A 21,830-nucleotide genomic window follows, 5' to 3' on the forward strand; every position below is an offset into this window, starting at 1 on the left:
AACTCTGGGCAGCCAAGTTAAGGCCTCTCAACAGACATCCTTGTTATGGGGATCCATGAGAAGTTTCTCAGGTCTTAATAATAAGGAATAATGGGGTTTCTCTAAAACAGTTAGGTTTTATCACAGAACTGATTTTTGTGTCGGATACTAGGAAGCTCAGAGCCCACCTTTACCAACTGTTATACTCAGTTTCACAGAATCATTTTACTGATTTCACCCTGGTTCCATCTGATTTCTTCCACCCTCCTTTTCCTCTCCCTCATTTCCTCACTTAACAAACTAGTTGTGTTATAGGAATTTCTAGTAAATGGTCTTAAAGGCACTGTGCAGCAAGATGGGGTGTTTCAGAAATCTTTCGCGCTCTTAGGGTATTTTGAAGGCCCTTCTTCTGTCCGCACACTCTACCATGTCAGCACTCTGTATGCTTTGTAATGCTTCTCAGTTGAGGAGTCAGGGTACCTTCTCCTAGTCAGGAAGCCTTAGATGAGTCCCAGTGAGTAACCTTTAGTGACACAAGCCAAAGTCACTAAAACCTGCTTCTCATCAGAACTGCTTTGCTTAAAAAACCAAGGAAAATACATCCGTTATTCAAATTTCCAGATATTTATAGAAGACTGGGAACACTAAGACCACCTTCTGACCTTTACCTGTAATTATATTTTGATACCCTTTAGTTTTGAAGACTTAAAATTTCTGAAGATCACATTTGAGATGAAGATGCTGTATTACCAGTTTCAGTTCCTTAAAATAAACATTAGTAGAGGTGACTTTAAATGATTTTTAGTTAAATTATTTCAGCTTATTACACTAAGTACTTTGTAATTGTTAAAAACTCTATCTTGTTCCAAGTTATTTAAGTGGCTTACAAAAATGAATATAATGAAATAAAATTAAAAATGAATCTGGAGACAAAAGAGAGCATGTTAAAATGTAACTAAAAGTAAATACTCAAAACACATACACCTAAGGTGGCTTAAGGACAGAGCTGGACTTAGTGCTTAGGCTCAGTTCTCTTTCCTTGGCACTGCCTTCTAATCCAGAAAACACTAATGCTGCTTTTTGTGTGGCAAAGATTATAAGTCACTAATGTTGTTTTACTTGTAATATGAACTGTAACATCAGAAATATGTCACGGCTGCAGTTTTCAGGTACCAAATAATTCAACCTACAGTAGCATTCATGAGTCAGAAACCATCCCCAAAATCATATGGTAGGTAAGAAGTTGATCCACACCTTGACCCTGAGAAAAACTGGGTAAAGTCCTCAAACTTTCTGTGTATAGGGATCATACCAAATGATTAACAATTTTGAGTGTTCTTACGGCAGAGTAGCATGAGTCGAAGCAGTGTTCTGAGAACAATGACTCCTTCTGGAAGAATGTGTAAAGGGTAAACTAACTGTTACTTCTTGTTTTGGTATTTAATTCTTTCATAGCTGGTCCTTATTTTACCCAGAAGGCAAAACTTAATATTCTTGGAATAAAAGTTTTTCTGTAAAAGAGAACAGGTATAGATATTTGCCTAACTTCACCTATGAATGTCACAGTCAGTTCTATTACTAGGCTGGTTATGATCCCAAAAAATAAATACAAAATGCGAAATTTTAAATTTACTGAAATCCCAAGCGGTTTGCTGGGAAAATAGAGGTTCCATATACAATGACATGAAAGGAAGAACCCACTAAAATGCGTTATGAGAAATTGCCAATACTCCTTAGGTACCACAAATAGATCAGTCAGGATGTGTACTACTATTGGAGATGAAATAAACTGAGCCACTTTAAAATTATTTCTGGCCAAGTTAAAATTATCTTATTTATGCCTAGTTCACCTGGAACACAACACTGACTCTGAATAAAATTAATCTTTCCTATTTCAACTGCTAAAGATAACCGTTCTCTTGCTTTGTCCACCCTTAACCCGAACTTTCTAGGAAGTCTTCTTTACCTTAAGTCCTTTTTATATAGCTTCATTTCTTGTGTCATATACTAACACAAATTTCCTCCAAGAATACTTTGGCTTCAACTACAACTTTTATGCTTACAACAAGCAGGTTTCTGTATCCCAGGTTCACCAATTTTCTGGACCTGAAATTAGAAAAGGGCATTTCTGGTATACCATCTCCCTTCTACCTACACCTACAGACACACACACACACACACACACACACACACACACACAGCATTTCTGGTATACCGTCTCCCCTACACACAAAAACACACACGCACACAAAATGCACACATGTGCTACAGTATTGTTTAGTTTTGATCATGTAATTCTAAAGCTTTCTGTATATGTTAACAAGCTATACTTTCTAAATGTTTTTAATTCAATTTTCTTTAAATAACCAAGTGCTGAAACTTTACAAAAATGGTATTCATCTTAAAATGGTCGAGGTTTTCCTTTTTCTCCCTCAAAAGGTCTAAGCATGGGTGGGTCTTTCGTAGACACACCTGTTTTTACCCCAAGGGATATGTGTCGATTCTCCCTCAAGTCAACTTTTTTTCAAACAGGGCCATCTATATTAATTTGTGTGATTTTGTTAATTTTCAAAACATCTTGAGTAAATAAAGGGAGATATAAAATACTGTGGCTTGATTGCTGAATCTTAATTGCGAAATTTCTTCTTCTTTCGAAACTTCTTTCCTGCTGCATTTGCTGCTTTTTCAGCCATGATCTCTGAGTACTTCCTTCGGTTATATCTAAAAAGAAAACAGAAGTTAATGTAATAGGGGTGGTGATGAGGTGGTGTAACTTCTAAATCTCAAAAAATTATTTGCATTTTCACTATCTTAGCATATTTGTACTAAATTCCACCATGTGGAACCATATTTGGAGTTAGGGGACTGAGCAGTAAAACCAGACAGCCATAGCCCCCACCCTCACAGAGCCTGTAGTTTAGTGAGGGAAAAAAATGGCAACTATAAGAGAGGGCTTTTGAAAACTTTCAACCACTAGAGGACCATGTACCATATCCAGTTACCAGATGACATCAAATGCTTTAAAGACTTTTGTAGGATGAAAATGTAAAAACAGACTGATGCAGAAGCAGGTATGAGGCTCTAATTATCTTTAAGCTAGATATTAGAGAGATTTGCACTAGCTCATTTTTGTTTTGTTCATGAAAATGTCAATGTGTAATGGGATATTTTATTTTAAAAGGAATCAACAAATATTTTTAAAGTTTCTTAATTTTAACTGCCATTATGGTAAATATTGATAAATGTAGTCCACAGATGTTCAAAAGAAGGGCTCACCAGTAGTTTGATTCGGAAAAATTAAGAATTCTTTAACTTTATAAAACTGTTCTGACCACTTTAACTGTGTTATGTGAACCTGTTATTACTAAAGCTCAGGATTAGCTGACACTCTCTTTAAAACAAGCTATTTAAGCCTTTTACAATTTAACAGCTCACTCAATCCTACAAGAACCCAGCACAATTTACACATTCTAACAAACCTAAGATTACATTGAAAATGAAACAAAACCAAATCAAATGTGTTCGAACTTAAGTGACAACAAAGTAACAGACTGCTGTCACATGGGATGTTACATATGAATCCAATGGTGACCACAAATCAAAAACCATAATAGATACATAAAAAATAAAGAGTAATCCAAACATAATACTAAAGAAAGCCATCAACCCCAAGGGAAGAGAGCAAGAGAAGGACAGAGAAAAACTACAAAAACAACCAGAAAACTATTAAAATGGCAGTTAACTACAGACCTAACAGCAATTATTTTAAATGTAAAGAGACTAAATGCTCTAATCAAAAGACACAGGGGACTGACTGAATCAAAAACAAGACTCATCTATATGGTGCCTACAAGAGGTTCGCTTCAAGCTTAAAGACACATATAAACTGAAAGTGAAGGAGATATTCCATGCAAATGCAGTGGGGAAAAACGCCAATTAGCAATACTTTCATCAGGCAAAGCAGACTTTAAACAAAAACTATAGCAAGATACACAGAATGGCATTATATAATAAAGAGTTCAAATGAGGATATAACAACAGTAAATTTCTATGCATCCAACATAGAAGCTTCTAAAAAAAGCAAAAATTAACAGACATGAAGGGAGAAGCAGACAGTAAAACAACAGTAGGGCACTTTAACGCCCCATTTACATCAATAGATGGGTCATCCAAACAGAAAATCAACCAGGAAACAATGGCTTTTGATGACACATTGGATGAGCTGGACTTAACAGATACGTAGAGAATGTTCAGTTCAAAAACAACAGAATATATACACATTTTTTTCAAGTGCACATGGAACATTCTCCAGGACAGACCACATGCTAGCCCACAAAACAAGTCTCAATAAATTTAAGAAGACTGAAATTATACCAAGCATTTTTTCTAAAGAATGATATGAAACAAAATAAATTATAAGGAAAAAAAAACATAAAAAAATGGAAGCTAAACAACATACTACTAAAAAACCGAAGGGTCAGTGAAGAAATCAAAAAGGAAAGCAAAAAAAAAAATAAATAAAAAAAATAAAAATAAATGAAGACAAATGAAAATGAAAATGGTCAATTCTGGGATGTAGCAAAAATGGATCTGAGAAGTTTACAGTGATACAGGCCTACCTCAATAAACAAGAAAAACTTCAAACAATCTAGCCTTACACCTAAAGGAACTAGAAAAGAACAAAGCCCAAAGTTGGTAGAAGAATGGAAAAAGTGAGATTAAGGCAGAAATAAAATAGAAACTAAAAAACAAAAAAGCCAGGGATGCCTGGGTGGCTCAGTCAGTTAAGCTGCTGTCTTCGGCTCAGGTCATGATCCCAGGATCCTGGGATCGAGTCCCACATTAGTCTCCTTGCTTAACGGGGAGCCTGCTTCTCTTTCTGCCTCTGCCTGCCACGCTGCCTGTTTGTGCTCTCTCTCTCTCTGACAAATAAATAAATAAAATCTTAAACAAACATCAACAACAAAAACTCAAAAAAATTTTAGAAAAAGCCAGACTCATCAAGAAAAAAGAGAACTCAAAATCAGAAATGAAGAATTAGAAGATGCCACAGGAATACAAAGATTTACAAGAGAATACTATGAAAAAGTATATGCCAACAAATTGGGACAACCTAGAAAAAAACTGAGTTGCTAGAAATGGACAATCTTCTAAGACTAAATCAGGAAGAAATAGAAAACTTGAGATCCATTACTATTAACAAAACTGAATCAGTAATCAAAAGACTCCCAACAAAATTCAAGACCAGATGGATTCATAGCTGAATTCCACCAAACATTTAAAAGAGGAGTTAATACCTATTCTTTTCAAACTATTCCAAAACAATAGAAAACGAAGGAAAACTTCCAAATTCATTTATGAGGCCAGCATTTCTCTAATACTGATGCCAAAGACACTGCAAAAAAAAAAAAAAAAAAAAACCCTACAGGTCAATATGCCTGATGAATACAGGTGCAAAAATCTCAATAAAATATCAGCAAACATGAGGCACCTAGGTGGCTCAGTGGGTTAAAGCCTCTGCCTTCCGCTCAGGTCATGATCCCACCCAGGGTCCTGGGATCGAGCCCCACATCAAGCTCTCTGCTCAGCAGGGAGCCTGCTTCCTTCTCTCTCTCTCTCTCTGCCGGCCATTCTATCTACTTGTGATCTGTTTGTCAAATAAATAAATAAAATCTTTAAAAAAAAAATATCAGCAAACCAACAATACATTGAAAACATAATTTACCATGATCAACTGGGATTTAATCTACACATGCAAGAGCAGTAAAATATTTGTAAATCAATGTACATTGACAAGAAAAAGAATAAAACCCTATGATCATCTCAAAAAAAAACCAACCACAAATCAAAAAACATTTGTTGGGGTGCCTGGGTGGCTCAGTTGGTTAAGCATTGGACTCTTTGGCTCAGGTTATGATCATAGGGTAGCGAGATCAAGCTCTACGTTGGGCTCCCTGCTGGGCATGAAGCCTGCTTAGGATTCTTTCTTTCTCTCCCTCTGTGCCACCCCCTTTAAAGAAAAGTCAAAGTACAACATCCACTCATGATTTAAAAATTCTCAACAAAGTGGGTTTAGAAGAAACATACCTCAACACAGTAAAGGCCACATACGAAAAATAAACAACTAACGTCGTAATGGTGAAAAACCAATAGCTTTCCCTCTAAGATTAGGAACAAAACGAGAATGTCCATTCTCACTGCTTTTACTCAATACAGTACCAGAAGTCCTAGATGCAGCAATTAAATAAGAAAAATAAAAGGCATCCAAATTGGGAAGGAAGAAGTAAAACTGTCACTATTTACAGATGACATGACACTACAATGAGAAAACCCGGAAGACCCTGCCAAAAACTATATCAGAATAAATGAATTCAGTTAAGCTGTAGGATACAAAATTAATACAGAAATGCTGTATTTCTATACACTAATAACAAAGTAGCAGAGAAGTTAAGAAAACAATCCATTTACAACTGTACCAGAAAAAAATAAAATACCTAGGAATAAATTTAACCAAGGAGACTGAAAGACCTGTACTCTGATAGCTGTAAGACACTGATGAAAAAAATTGAAGACAACACATACAAATGGAAAGATATCAAGCTCATGGATTGGAAGAATTAATACTCTTAAAATGTCCATAGTACCTAATGCAATATAGAGATTCCATGCAATTCCTAACGAAATATCACAATATCATTTTTTTGTAGAGCTGGAACAAATAATCCTAAAATTTATACAAAACCATAAAAGACCTCAAATAGCCAAAGCAATCTTAAGAAAGAATAACAAAGCTGGAAGTATCACAATCCCAGATTTCAAGATATACTACAAAGTTACAGTAATCAAAACAGTAAGGTACTGGTATAAAAACAGGTAAGTGGAACAGAAGACAGCCCAGAAAGAAACACACACTTATATGGCCAATTAATCTATGACAATGGAGGCAAGAATATACAATGGAGAAAAATAGTCTTTTTAATAAATGGTGTTGGGAAAACAGGATAGCTACATGCAAAGGAATGAAACTGGACCACTTTCTTACACCATATGCAAAAATCAAAATGGATTAAAGACCAAAATGTGAGACCTAAAACAGTAAAACTCCTAAAAGAAAACATAGGCACCAATCTCTTGGAATGTAAGTCTTAGCAAAATATTGATAGGTATGTCTCTCCAGGCAAGGGAAACAAAAGTAAAAATAAACAAGTGGGACTACACTACTTGCAAAAAAGAGTTTTTGCAGAGCAAAGGAAACCAATAAAACAAAAAGGCAACCCACTGAATGGGAGAAGATATATGTGCAAATGATAATCTGATAAGGAGTTACTATCCAAAATATGTAAGTAACTTACACAACTCACATCAAAACAAAAACAAAAACAAAAACAAAAATCCCAAACAGTCTGATTAAAAAACAGTCAGAGGGCCCGAGTGTTTCCCCAGAGACATACAGAAAAGGGCAACACACACATGAAAAGATGTTCCACATCACTAATCACAAGGCAAATGCAAATCAAAATTACAGTGCGACATCACATCATACCAGTCAGAATGGCTGGTATCAAAAATACAAGTAGTAACAAATGTTGGCAAGGATTTGGAGAAAAGTTGGGAACTTTCATGTACTCTTTGTAGGAATGTAAACTGGTGTACCCACTGTTGAAAACAGTATGGAGGTTCCTCAAAAAAATCAATAACAAGAATACCCTATGACTTAGTAATTCCATTACCTGGTATTTACCCAAATAAAACAAAAACACTAACTCAAAAAGATACATGCACTGCAGCATTATTTACAATAGCCAAGATTTAGAAACAACCCAAGTGTCCCATCGATAGGTGAATGAATAAAGATGATGTGAGACAGACATATACAGACAGACAGACACACACACTGGAATATTACTGAGCCATATAAAAGAATGAAATCTTGCTATTCAGGGCAACATGGATGGACCTAGAGGATATTAAGTGAGGTAAGTCACACAGAGAAAGACAATATGATTTCACTTATAAATGGAATCTAAAAAAGCAGATGAACAAACAAAAAACAGACTCTTAAATAGTCAGAATGCCTAGTATCAAAAGTAGTAACAAGTGTTAGTGAGGATGTGGAGAAAAAGGAACCCTTATGCTTTTGTTGGTGGGAATATAATTTGGCACAACTACGATGGTTGTGCCAAAACAGTATGGAGATTCCTCAGAGAGAGACCGAGAATAAACTGTGGTTGCCAGAGGTGGGGGCTGGGTGAAAGAGATGAAGGGAATAAAGAGGTACAAACTTCCAGATATAAAATAAGTCATGGAGGTGAAAAACACAGCATAGACAACACCTTATACAATACTATTACAACAACACTGTATGGTGACAGATGGTGATTATGCTTGTAGTAGTGAGCATTTTATAATGCAGAGAATTGTCAAATCACATTGCATACCTGGAACTAATGAAACACTGTAAGTCAACTATACCTCAACAAACAAAACCAAAAACCACATACAACACAGAAAATCGCGTTTTCTCCAGTATATTACACTTACTACTTCTGTTCCAAGGCATTCCTACTAATGAACACAGGACACATTAGTATGTTTACTGAATTTCCCTATCCCAAAGTGTTTGTTCAGAGGCCAGAAACCTCTTAAAGAGAATGTTGCAGAAAGAATTAAAACATTCCAAGGAGATGGGCTAGTACAGTGTTTCACATAGTCTGATACATAAATTTAGGTGACAGACAATATTCACTTTAAGCAATGTATTTATCTTCATGCACATTACAAAAATTGTAAGCCAACAAACCCATTTACAGTAGGCAATATAAAGTTTCTTTTTAAAATAAAGCAGGCAGCACACACATAATGCAAACATTGTGAAAATGATACTCAGTGACTGAAGTAGGGGAACAATGAACTAAGAACACTACCTCTAATTCACAATTTTACCAGTTTCATTCTACAAAATTTCTAGTTTACACCCCCAACTTCCTCACATCATTATTTTTTAGTGAAAGCACTATCAGCACTGCTGTGATTTCTGAGACTACTATCCTCAAGATTACGGAATACAGGTCAATTTTTAACCAGAACATACGGTTAACACTTAGTAAACAAAGACTTACTCAGCTTGCACCATGCCTGTGTGGGGATGGAGAAAAAAACAGGCTTGAGACAGGAAAACAGGAGACTGACAGAATGAATGTGGACTGGAGGAGGAGGTGTCTTGTTAATGGGTGATTAGTGATACTATTAGTCATGAGATACAGAGCACTGGGACAGGACTAGCTTGTACTGGAAGGGTGCAGTAGCTGGATATGTGGGTCTAGACTCAGGATATTTGGGTCTAGACTCAGGAGCGATCTGGATTAGACATACTGCATTTGGAAGCCAAGAGTATAAGATTATAATTAAAGCCCTGTAGGGGATGAGATTTCCAAGGAAAGAGTAATAAGTAAGGAAAGAAGATAGCTTATTTCTAAAATTTTTACCATTACCCATACTAATTATAAATAGCTTACAAAACATTTGTGTTAAATTTGTTTTCCATGCTGACAAAGTTTTTAAAACCTTTATAATCTTTTCACTTTTGCTATTAAACTACTCTTGAAGTTCCACAAGGGTTTCTATATGAAGATGCTTTTAAATCTCCTGTAATATATACATAGCTGCTTCAAGGACATTTAAACATATTCCCAAATGCTCCCATCTTAAAAAAAAAAAAAAAATCCTCTAACTCCACAGCCACTACTAGCCTTGCCCCTCTCCCTCTTCTCAAACTTCATTTCTTTTTCTTTTTCTTTTTTTTTAAAGATTTTATTTGTTCATTTCACAGACAGAGATCACAAGTAGGCAGAGAGGCAGGCAGAAAGGGAGGAAGGGAAGCAGGCTCCCCGCCAAGCAGAGAGCCCAACTCGGGGCTCGATCCCAGAACCCTGGGATCATGACCTGAGCCGAAGGCAGAGGCTTTAACCCACTGAGCCACCCAGGTGCCCCTCTTCTCAAACTTCAAAGAATTGTCTCCATTTCTTCATTTTCAACTAACTCTCCAATCCTCTCTAGTCTGGTTTCCTCCTCGTCGCTCCCTTAAAACTCCCAGCAAGAATGTTTTGACCTCCATGTATATCCAAAGAAGTTTTAGTTTTCTTTTTTTAAATTTAATTTTATTTAAATTCAATTAATTAACACAGTATGTATAACTAGTTTCAGAGGTAGAGCTTAGTGATTCGTCAGTTGTATGTAATACCCAGTACTCATTACGTCACCGGCTCTCCTTAATGCCCATCACCCAGTTTGATCTCCCAGCAGCATTTATTCCTGTTAATTACCCCCTCTAGTTTGTTTGTATCTGCTCAAAACATTCTCCTTCCTTGACTTCTGTGATACTAGCCATCCTGGTTTTCTTAATAGCCTCTTAGCCACTCTTTCCTAGTCTCCTTTGCAGGCTCATTCTCCTATTATCAGTCAAATGTTTTCAAGCTTCCATCTAAAGCAGTGGTTCTAAACTGAGAATGCTTATGCCCCTCAGCGGATATCTAGAAATGTCAGCAGTCATTTTTTTTTTTTAAAGATTTAATTTATTTATTTGACAGAGAGACAGAGCACAAGCAGGCAGAGCAGCAGGCAGAGGGAGAGGGAGAAGCAGACTTCCTGCTGAGCAGAGAGCCTGATGCGGGGCTCAATCCCAGGACCCTGAGATCATGACCTGAGCCAAAGGCAGGCGCTTAACTGACTGAGCCACCCAGGCGCCCCTCGGCAGTCATTTTTGTCACAAATTGGGAATGGGGTGCTACTGGCACCTAATGGATAGAGGACAGTTCTCCCTAATAAAGAATTATCCCATCCAAAATGTAAATAGTGCTGTTGAGACACTGTGCTAAAATCATTTAAAAATTACCTGAAGATTTAAAGTTTATGTATATTCTAAAGGAAAACATACATAATACAAAGTAAGACATAAATTCCTTTACCTTCTGAACTCAGAATCAGCCAGCAATTCTTCCACAATAGTTCTCTTCCTTTGTTTTTTGGGAATTCGTGAATGGTAGAAGTCAGCTGGATTGTCAACAATGGTTCCAATCTATGAGCGATTGATAGAAATGAGTCATGCAATACTTGAACGCTAAGTTGCTTTCATATTTCAGGGTAGCTCTAACAAAGTATATTTATAGCAAAGAACAAAAAACCCAACTTAAATGATACCAACATAAAGTTAGTTTTGCCATTTTTTAAAACAAAAATAAGTCACCTCTTCAACTGGCACTGGCTCCTACAATGACATTTCATTAGAATTTATAGTAAAGCCAAAAATCCTCTTATATAATTTAGTGCTAGGCAGGACAGTAAATTCTTGATGAATAGTGTAACTAGAAAAGTAGGACAGAGAATATCAATTCTTTTTTTAGTTTCCCAATTTAATAAAATTGATACATAAACTCTACTCCACACCTATTTGATCTCCTAGGTGAGAACTTTCTTTCTTAGAACTTTCTTAGGAACCACTCTGCATTTGTTCAAACATTCGGTGTCCACCATGTGCCAGGTCCACCATGTGCCAAGTACTGTGCTAAGTGTTTGGGAAATAAAGACAAAGAATATCTGGTCCCTGCCAACAAGAAGCCCATAGTCTTAAGAAAAATCCACAGACAAGTAACTAAAAGATTAAAGTGTAAAATAATTATTATGCTGAGCAAAACACTATAGATGCCCTAAAAAAAAAGAAAGTGACCAAATCTACCTAAGGGAGGTCAAGGTTCCCTCCAAGTGTGTTGGAGCGTAAGAGGGCAATGTGACAGAAGAGCTGGGGAGCTGGTCTGAGTGCAGACCGTTCAGACTCTACCCTATGGGTCATAAAGAATCACTGAAGGTATTATTGAATGTTACCTGTGATATCACTGAGCAGAGGTGTATCATGAACAGACTGCCTTTAAAAAAAAAAAACAACAGGTAACTGGCTACAATGTGGAGGATGGACTAGAAGGGGAGGAGACCTGGAGGTGAATGACTATTAGAGTAATTAAGTAAGTGAGAAGAAGGAACAGAATGAAGCTGACAGCCACAAGAGGGGGAATCAACTGAATTTTTCATCTGGAAACACTTTGGAAACCAACTTTTAACTTATTTTCAGCATTTGCCTGGGGATGCCCTCCTATCTGGAGAAGAGTATGGTGCAAATGATTCCCTATTTCTTCTTCCATCATGTAAGGATTCTTGCTGTTAGGCTAATACTATTCATATATGGTATACCCAACTTAGAGGTTCCAAAACTTTTAGAGGTATGACCTGGAAACTTAGTTACCATCTGCAACACCTCCCCTCTCTATGGAACGCCATTACAAGCTGGTGGCCATAAGGTTGTCTGAATTGGGTTTTGCTCATTATTATACAGCCCAAGCAGATGTGCACTATAAATATTCACCTATGTTAAGAGTAAACACAAAGAACACTACAGTGCTTTCCAAACTAAAATCTACAGAACATCACTGCCATCATTGTTTATTCATACCTGGAAGTACTTGGGGAAGCCATCCCTATCATTTTTCTTATAAAATCTTTTTGGGTCCATGCTAGCTCTCATCTTCAGTGCTTTGAGATCATTTTTTAACTCATCTGTCAATTCTGGAGCTTTCATACCAAACCAGCCATCACCTGCTGTTTTCTGTCGTTCTTTCTGAAATTCAGATTTCAAAAATAATTAAACAGAATTCTAACGTTAATAAGCAATGTATAAACTATACCTCATTCCCTTCAAAATTAATATATACAAAAAACTTCAAGAATTAAAAACAAATGAGGTTACTTAACAGAATGTATTAGTCTCCAGATTCACCTTTTTCTTTTTTATTTATTTATTTATTTTTTAAAAGATTTTATATATTTATTTGACAGACAGAGATCACAAGTAGGCAGAGAGGCAGGCAGAGAGAAAGAAGGGGAAGCAGACTCCCCGATGAGCAGAGAGCCCGATGTGGGGCTCGATACCAGGACCCTGGGATCATGACCTAAGCCGAAGGCAGAGGCTTTAACCCACTGAGCCACCCAGGTGCCCCCCGATTCACTTTCATAAAAGAAATTATATCACAGTGTTTTCTTTGGTAAATTAGGCATAGTATTATCAGTTTCATAAATGAGAGCTCCTTAAAATTTTTTTTTTAATCTTAGTAACCTGCAGGGGCAAGTTACATAGTGACTTGCAGGGGCGCCTGGGTGGCTCAGCCAGTTAAGCTCCCCCAGCTTGTGCTCTATCCCTCTCAAGTAAAATAAATAAAATCTTAAAAAAAAAACAAACAAAAAACTGCTGACTTCCTGGGAGAACAATATACAGCTTCAATTTTTATTGGGCAATATAGCCTACACAAGAGATAATGTATAAAAAATTTTTCACTTCTGGAGCTTATATGTAAATATTAATAATTTTATTCAGTCACCAAGGTGACTCAAAGTCACTCCAACAAGTCCAGAAATCTGTATTATTTCTAAAATTTAAAAAAAAGTTCTATTTTTTGGGAAACTCCTAGCAAGTTAGTTACTTACTTTTAAATCATTCATACAACATTATGGAGTGTCAATCATGTGCCAGCATGCTCCATATTAGTGATGATACATTACTGGGGCACCACCTTCAAATTTCCCTCAAACTCTCTTGATAACTTCTTTACAATTATTATTTGAAATGGCAGACGGAACCAACTCCCAACTTTAAAAATAAAAAAAGTTTCCTACCCTCTCACTGGGCAGACTACAGACACCCAGGTTTTTAGGTGGCTATGTTAAGCTCCCTACAAAGGCCTGAAACAGAGCTCTTAGCTCTTGGTGAAGAGTACTATAAGCCAAGTGTGGACAAGGACCTTATATGCTTGCTGTCACTTGTTTTTAAGAAAGGGAGGGGGGAGCTGTCCTCTATGTGCACCACTTGGTGCACTTTATGAAAATCTATATAAACCATGTTATGGGGGCACCTGGGTCGCTCACTTGGTTAAGCACCTGCCTTCGGCTCAGGTCATGATCCCAGGGTCCTGGGACCAAGCCCCACATCAGGTTTCCTGCTCTGCAGGAAGCCTGCTTCTCCCTCTCCCGGTCCCCCCGTTGTGTTCCCTCTCTTGCTCACTTTGTCTCTCAAATAAATAAATAAAATCTTTAAAAAAAAAAGTGTTTATGGAACTTCATTTTCTGGACCCTTAAATTTGTGGTATCTTTCTTTACAAATTTTTTTTTTTTAAGATTTTATTTATTTATTTGACAGAGAGAGAGAGATCACAAGCAAGCAGAGAGGCAGGCAGAGAGAGAGGGGGAAGCAGGCTCTCTGCTGAGCAGAGAGCCCGATGCAGGCCTCGATCCCAGGACCCTGAGATCATGACCTGAGCTGAAGGCAGAGGCTTTAACCCACTGAGCCACCCAGGCGCCCACAAATATGTATTTTTTTAAGAATTTATTTTTACTATTTTTAAAAATTTTTATTTTTTAAAGTAATCTCTATACCCAACGTGGGGCTAGAACTCAAAACCCTAAGATCAAGAGTCACATGCTTTACCAAATGAGCTAATCAGGTGCCCTGAAAATACATATTTTTAAATTACACAACTATGTTGTATAAGCTGAATGTATACAGTCAAATGCACCTCAATAATCTAAATAATGAGTGTCACTATACTTACTCTGCGTTTTTTCTGAAGTTGATGCTTTGATTCACTGTATGGTGGGACACAGTAGTTTTTTTCAAAATCAGGAGTAATAATGGCTTTCTGCAAAAGCTGTAAAAATATTAAAGTGGTTTTTAAAATAATATCAAAATATTATAATTTTTTCCAACATTTTTTGTCTTATAAGAGAAATATCTCCCACACTGAAGACTACTCCAAATATATTAACCCTCTTTATGCACAACCATACCACTGCGAAGTTGTTTTGGTCCTTAAGTTTGTAAATTATATTATAATAAAAATGCTTTAGAAGGCAAACTGAGGGATTATTTTAGGAAACTTCATTCATCTTACATTTCTTTTTCTAAACCGAATCAGCATGTATCAGATATACATTAATGTGTCTAACCTGTATTTATTGGCTTACAACCAGCCAAACAACTGGAAAATAAAGTCAACAGGAACAAATACCGTAATGGCTCTTGAAATCTCTGAAAACAAACAACTCTAACTAGTCTTTAATAAGTTCTTTTGATGTTGGTAAAACAGCTTCTGATCTGAGAAGACTCTATTACTAATATGTACAATGAAACAGATTTGATTAAACTTATACATCTATCCGGATAAATCTGCTTTTTGCAATTCAATAGTCTTAGATTTTCTTTCAATATCAATTCATACACAGATCAACTTCATTCTTTTTAATAGCTGTTATGCACTAACATTCTTCTTCTAACATTTAGTTTTAAGTCTCCAAACCTTTATCTGTTGAACACTGTAAACATAATCTCTGCACACTTGTGATTATGTTCTGTAAAATTCCAAAAATCCATCAGTTAAAAATAAAAAAGAACCCCCAAAAGTATAGGCATCTTCCACAGAATACTTACATGTAGCTAATAAATACACAAAAAGATGATCAACAACAAATGAAAACAGCCACGAGGCACCAATAACAACAAACAAAAATATAATACCCAGTGCTGGTCGCAATGTAAAGAAAAAGAGCACGGATTAACTGTGGTAGGACTTAACATTACTTGAATGAAAGGCAATTTAGCAGTACCTGTCAAACCTGAAGTGATATATTTTGGAATTTGAGAGAAATAATCACAAGTGTGCAGAGAAGGTGGTGGAGAGGACAGAGCTGAAGGAACAGAAGCACCTTGAATGTTCTGACGGACTTAAACAGGAGAATATCATAGTCAGGTTTGTGTTTCGTTTCATTTTGAAGTAGCATCTACCCCCAACCTGGGGCTCTAACTCACAACCTAGAGATCCAAGAGTCGCATGCTCTTCGGACTGAGCCAGCCAGGTACCTTTTTTGTTTTTAAAAATAGAAATCTATCAAAAGTATAGAGGATGGCTTGGAGAAAAGAGTAAGGAGGTTACCGCAGAATTCTAGATGAGAAATAAAGCCCCGCACTAGCCAGTGACAGTGGGGTGAAAAGGAGGGAACTAAGTAGAGTATGTAAGCAGCAGCATCTGCTTGATTCAGCTTTGATCAGCCTCTACCGGAAAGGTAGGTCAGTGATGGACTGCAAAAGGAAAAGAGTTTGGCATCGTTAACCAGCTCTGAGAATACTAAAGAAGTAGCTGGTTCAGGCAGGGAAGTGAACGATGGCAATTAGGGAGGTCAAGTGGCTGAGCACATCTCAATAAACAGTCAACAGGCACAAGAGGATTTGAAGACCTGGAGGGACAGGAAGGCTAGAGAATGCAGATTTGGGGAAGTCATGCCATGTGACTTAAGCCGAGGGTTTGGATGAGGTTACCTACCCTGTAATTCCCTTCTGAAATTATATGTACAATTTTATGCATATGTGCACATGTATATTTTTCCTGGTTGGGGGGGAAGTAGCATCCACAGTTTTCAGATTCTCAACAGCATCCAGAACTGTTATGAACTAAAAATGCAGCAAGAAAAGAGAAGAAAACACATCCCCTAAGATAACTGGTAGGTGCAAGAGGAATGCTGACCCTGTACTGATTATTTTTCAAGTGTTATCTTTTATAGCTAGGACTTTGAGGGGAAAAGAAGAGCACAGCAGGCTAACATGGTTTCACTGCAGGAAAATTAGTCTCTTACCAAGAACTAATTACGTCTAGAAGTGATCGGTTAGTTCTATGAAAACCCAACAGGACACTGTATGTAACTTACCTCATTTTTCTTTTTCTCCTTGATCTGTGTTAGGGTTCTCTTCTTCGACTGTAGTTTGTCCGCATTGAAATTAATATACAAACCACCCAACTGCTTGATACTCATACCAGGGTCTATGCTGCTGCTTGTCAACTTCAGACTGAAAGAGAATGATCACTTAAAGATCAAGTAATCACATCAAAATGGAAGCAAGTGAGACTGTTCTTTTTAAAAATCACTTTTTTCTTCTACCCTTTTACTGCCAATGACAAAAAAAAAAAAAGGAAATCTTATTTTTACAATGGAGTTTCTGAAAACCTGAAACACGTTTTAAATCTAATAAAATCATTTAGAAGAAAATTCCAGGATAAATAATGAGTAAGTTTTTTGGGAACATATCAAAATTTATTCCTCAGATTAACTTAAAGAGGATTAAGACTATATGTCAGTAGACTTCCTAAAGAAAAGAACTGCAGAGAAGAGGAGATACATCTGGCAATTCAGCTCAACTTCATATACAGGTGGTGAGTCAACAAACATACATAACCTCTATCTCTAAAACCAATGAGAAAGACAGGTTCTGAACTTCCCGGTTATCCAAGCTTAGAATGGTTTTCTGGATGAATAAGGGTATTTGGTAGTGCTTCTAAATCAGTGAGTTTTAAACAGCAGTGAACATCTCTATTTCTCACTGGAGATTTTAAAAAATACAGAAGTCATACCCCACATCTACCAAACCAGTTGGGTCTGGGCTCCTGTTATATTTATATAGTAAGAATTTCTACTTTTATATTACTGGAAGGTCCTTTTTATAAGCAAATATAGTTACTTTCTTCCCTAATTATTTAAACTGAGCAGTTGAAGGCTTTGATCAGTCTCTACTGGAAAGTGAAATCATTCTACTGCAGTGGTTTAGCAGTGATTCTCAACCCTAAAAATACATTAGAATTATCCCGGGGAACAGTGTGCCTTTTAAAAAATAAGTATGCTTGGGGCACCTGGGTGGCTCAGTGGGTTAAAGCCTCTGCCTTCGGCTCAGGTCATGATCCCAGTGTCCTGGGATCGAGCCCCACATCGGGCTCTCTGCTCTGCAGGGAGCCTGCTTCCTCCTCTCTCTCTCTCTGCCTGCCTCTCTGCCTACTTGTGATCTCTGTCTGTCAAATGAATAAACAAAATCTTAAAAAAAAAAAATAAGTATGCTTGAGGCTGGCCTCAGAGATTTATTTCATTGGCTTAGAGTGAAAACTGCTCATCTGTTAATGTATAGACTCTTGCCAAGGATGTATTTCCACTAGATACAGGGCCACCAGAGCCCTGTGCCTAAGAAAAACAAATTGAAAACAGAAAAAAAGAAACTAAAGAAATAGTCCCAAAGTCAGTATTTTTTAATGGGTGCTAGACAGGATTATAGGATTATTTTTCTCCACCTTTTCCCTATTTTTCAACTCTACAATTAGCATAGAGAAAAGATAAAAATTCCTTTCCTTCCTTTTTATGTTGCCTTTAACAATCATGCAGGAAAATTTTAACAGATGATTTTGAATAGATCACTGGTGGGAGAAATATGACTAACAAAGGCACCCACAGACTAGGGATATGCTGGATAAAAGAGTTCTTCCATAAAGAACGTGAGGCAGTAGTTTTCTCAATTTCCAAGTTTTCTTTCTTTTTTAAAAGATTTTATTTATTTGACAGAGAGAGATCACAAGTAGGCAGAGGGGCAGGGAGAGAGAGAGAGGAGAAAGCAGGCTCCCTGCTGAGCAGAGAGCCCTTTACGAGGCTTGATCCCAGGACCCTGAAATCATGACCTGAGCTGAAGGCAGAGGCTTAACCCACGGAGCCACCCAGGCGCCCCAATTTCCATGTTCTCTAATATTTTATATTTTTATGGTAATCAGCCACTTGAAATATGTGTCAAAAACTTACTTTTAAAAAGAAAGGAAAAACTTACAGTTTAGACTTTGTGCTATTTAGTAAGTCGTCTTCATCACTAAACTCACTATCTTTGTTTGTGTCATGGTCTGATGGTTCTTCACTTTTTTCATCCTCTTCCTCCTCTTTTTTTTCCTCAGTGGCAACTTCACTTGCCTTGTCTCCCTCATCCAAGTAAAAATGTTTATCAGTACTCAATCCAGGAGTTTTGTCAATTACAAATAATGCATGGTCACATGACATATTTTCTGATTCTCCATTTAAAGACTCCTTTTGACCATTATTTTCGACAAAACACACAGTGTCCTCTTCATTCTCACTATTTTCAGACTGCTGGCTTTCGTCACTGCTGAGAACTAATAAAACAGAATCATCTTTGTCCAGCGATGTGTGGAGCTCAGACTTGAATAGTCTGTTTTCACACTCAGAATCTACGTCCCTTCCTTCATTCCTATCTTCGCTGATACCTGTAACGGTGCACTCTTCTTCATCTCTATCACCATCACCAAATTCTGTTAAGTCACTTGTTTTTATGGTATTCTTTCTCTCTTCATTCCATCTGTCCACTTCTACCACTGCAAATGTTTGAGCTAATGATTTTATTATAGCCTCACAGTTCAGACTTGAGGGCTCTGACGTGGTCTTATTATTTCGGGGAGTTGAATGCCTTTGAGAAACTAACAGCTGAATGCCAGTGTCCTGAGGTTCAGAAAGGCTCTCCAACTGAGAATTTTTCTTACTTACTTCTTTTTCCTCATCTACTATTCCCTTGGCTTCTTCATCTAAATTCTTACAATTCTGCTTTGTGATTTCTTTGAGAGGTGCAACATTGGCCTTTTCCTTCTCTCTTATATTAAAACATTGGCGTTTTTGCACTGTTCGTTTTTTTTCTGAATTTCTGCAGAAGGAATCATCATCGAAGTCTTCACACATTTCATTTTTACAGAAATTTGGCTTATTTATCTGAGAAAGAGATCTTGCTGGTAAACAAGGTGTTTGTCTGGTATCTGAATCCTCTGAATTCATAGTCGTATTTATGATTTGCTTTTCATTTTCTGGTACAGTATCAGTACCTTTCTCCTCAGTTTGTGTGTGTAATTTCTTCTGCATACTTCTCGTTCTCAGAGTTGCAACTCCAGAAAATGAAGAAATGTCTGAGTATGATGCCTCAGCATCAGAAATAGTTTCTTCATATAATTCTTGGCTTTGGTCTCTTACAGATTTAGCCTTACTTCGTCTGGTATTTGTAGTTATTGCAGGCGGCACAATTCTAGAAATACCTGAAGCATGTGATTCAGCTTCAGAGTCACCATCGTCTTCTTCAATATGAGACTGATTTACTGGAGTTATTTTAAGCCTTTTTCGAACACTGGACACTGGGGTACATGCAACTAAGATCTGTCGCCTCCTAGTTACTCTTAAAATGGGATCCTGGCACTCATACACAGAAGAACAACTGGACTCTGCTTCAGAGGTCTCTCCATCAACAGATGGTTTGTTCATTTCAGATAATGAGACTGTAGTTCCACTCTTTCTCTCTCTGGTTTTAGGAGTTCTAGAGACTGGACTTTGTTTCCTAGTGGTTTGTGATTCAGTAGTAGTTGGGTCAACAGGTAGACATTCCTTTCTGCTTTTTGGATGTGCATGAATTCTTTTAGCAGAATTCTGTAAGCCAGAATAAATACACTGTGATTTAGGTAGGACTGAGCCAGAATAAATATACTGTGTAAAATGAACACATTTTAAAAGGGTACTAAAAAACTCACCAGCACCCATTTAAAAGGAAAAAAACAAAACTTAAACACTAAATATGGATCTAACACTACATTTGCAAGTCCCTGCCTCACAACCACCCAGTACTCATGATTTTTAACAATAAAAACAAAAAAGATACTGGATCTGACTGTGCATTTGCAGGACCCTGCCTCACTAGCCACGCCCAAGACATAGATATAATTTTAGGGAGCAAAACAACTAATTGAAAATTTTCTGCACAGAAGTATCACATACCAAATACGCTAGGTGGACCTGCATTCTGATACGCAGTCAGGGGAAGAGATAAGAAACGAAGTATTAACTCTGAGCACAGATGTGCTTAGGAACACACACACCAACGGAATCAGTCGCTGCCCTTACCTTTACATACATAAATGAATTAACGTTTTATTCCCTGTCGCAGAATCAGAGCCAACGGACGGCTATAGCCATTGATAGCCACCAGGAGGCGTCACTGCATCCTTCCTCACTCCAGAATAAAATGCTGTGGGGCCACTACCAGCTCCCCACGTGACAACAGTAACCTTCTCTCCAATCCTGCTAATTATAATTAGACTCACACTTGGTAGCCGAAATTAAACCTCCTTCGTACGGTTTTAACAGGTTAGAAGGCCTCAGCTGTGCACCTGCCATTACAAAGGAGAACTACCCAGAGCAAGTTACCTGACCTCTCTGTTCCAAGTTAAGGACTGTCTCTCTCTCTTTTTTTTTTTTTTTAAAGATTTTATTTATTTGGCAGACAGAGAGCACAAGTAGGCAGAGAGGCGGGGGGGGGGGGTGGGGGGGGGGAAGGGGAGAGGGAAAGCAGGCTCCCTGCCGAGCAGAGAGCCCGATGAGGATCTCGATATCAGGACCCCGGGATCATGACCCGAGCCGAAGGCAGAGGCTTTAATCCACTGAGTCCCCCAGGCGCCCTCAGGCTAAGGACTGTCTTAAACAACCGTAGCGAGGACCGAAAGGAAGCTACGGGGTTAGCACAGGTCTGACACGGCAGCGCGCGCGACAAGTTCCGGCCCTTCCCGCCGCCCTACCACCCTAAATAAGCGCCGCTCTGTGAAGAAGCAGCGGCAGAAATGAGACCGCCCTGAGATCTCCTACCTTCTGCTGGGAGTTTTTAGCCAACGTGGCTTGGATCGTGGCCTGAGACCTCCCGGACCTGGTCACCACCATCCTCCCGGCTCGCGGCCACCCCGGGCTGCCTCTGTTCCGGCGCCCCGGAAATGCGTCAAAGAAGCGTCTCGCTCGCATTTCCAGCGAGGATCCCGGAACTAACGAGAATCTCGTTCCCAAAGCCACGGTTTCTAGCCTTCACTCCAGTGCGGTGGAAAGTCAGATGCATTGGCTCTGGCAGGGAGAGTCGTGAGGGCGGC

At 37.9% G+C, this 21,830-nt stretch overlaps 1 protein-coding gene across 2 annotated transcripts; it reads right to left on the reverse strand.

Moving 5' to 3' along the window:
• LOC111143549 (deoxynucleotidyltransferase terminal interacting protein 2) lies at positions 1-21,677 on the reverse strand. 2 transcript variants are annotated; one of them, XR_002640334.1, is made up of 8 exons: positions 21,559-21,677; positions 18,704-20,349; positions 16,774-16,912; positions 14,628-14,723; positions 12,479-12,643; positions 10,944-11,053; positions 2,452-2,700; positions 1-2,085 (listed from the first exon to the last, which is right to left on the reverse strand). XR_002640334.1 is itself a non-coding variant. In XM_022497375.1 (7 exons), exons 1-7 carry the CDS (start codon positions 21,628-21,630, stop codon positions 2,607-2,609), a joined length of 2,322 nt encoding a protein of 773 aa, XP_022353083.1. In that variant the 5' UTR covers positions 21,631-21,677; the 3' UTR covers positions 1-2,606. The 2 variants fall into 2 exon arrangements, 1 of the variants encoding a protein (XP_022353083.1); XM_022497375.1 differs by having other exon boundaries at positions 1-2,700.
• Between the last annotated feature and the right edge of the window lie 153 nt (positions 21,678-21,830).

Source organism: Enhydra lutris, unplaced genomic scaffold (assembly GCF_002288905.1).
Source record: "Enhydra lutris kenyoni isolate GAN:26980312 unplaced genomic scaffold, ASM228890v2 scaffoldscaffold9, whole genome shotgun sequence".
In the NCBI taxonomy this organism is placed as follows: domain Eukaryota; kingdom Metazoa; phylum Chordata; class Mammalia; order Carnivora; family Mustelidae; genus Enhydra; species Enhydra lutris.

Coding starts and splice junctions, on each gene's coding strand:
- LOC111143549 (XM_022497375.1), bottom strand. CDS start 21,630: ATGGTGGTGACCAGGTCCGGGAGGTCTCAGGCCACGATCCAAGCCACG. Junction 16,913..18,703: donor AATAGCACAAAGTCTAAACT/GTAAGTTTTTCC, acceptor ATTCTCTTTCAG/TCTGAAGTTGACAAGCAGCA. Junction 2,701..10,943: donor GCTGATTCTGAGTTCAGAAG/GTAAAGGAATTT, acceptor TTTTCTTTTTAG/ATATAACCGAAGGAAGTACT.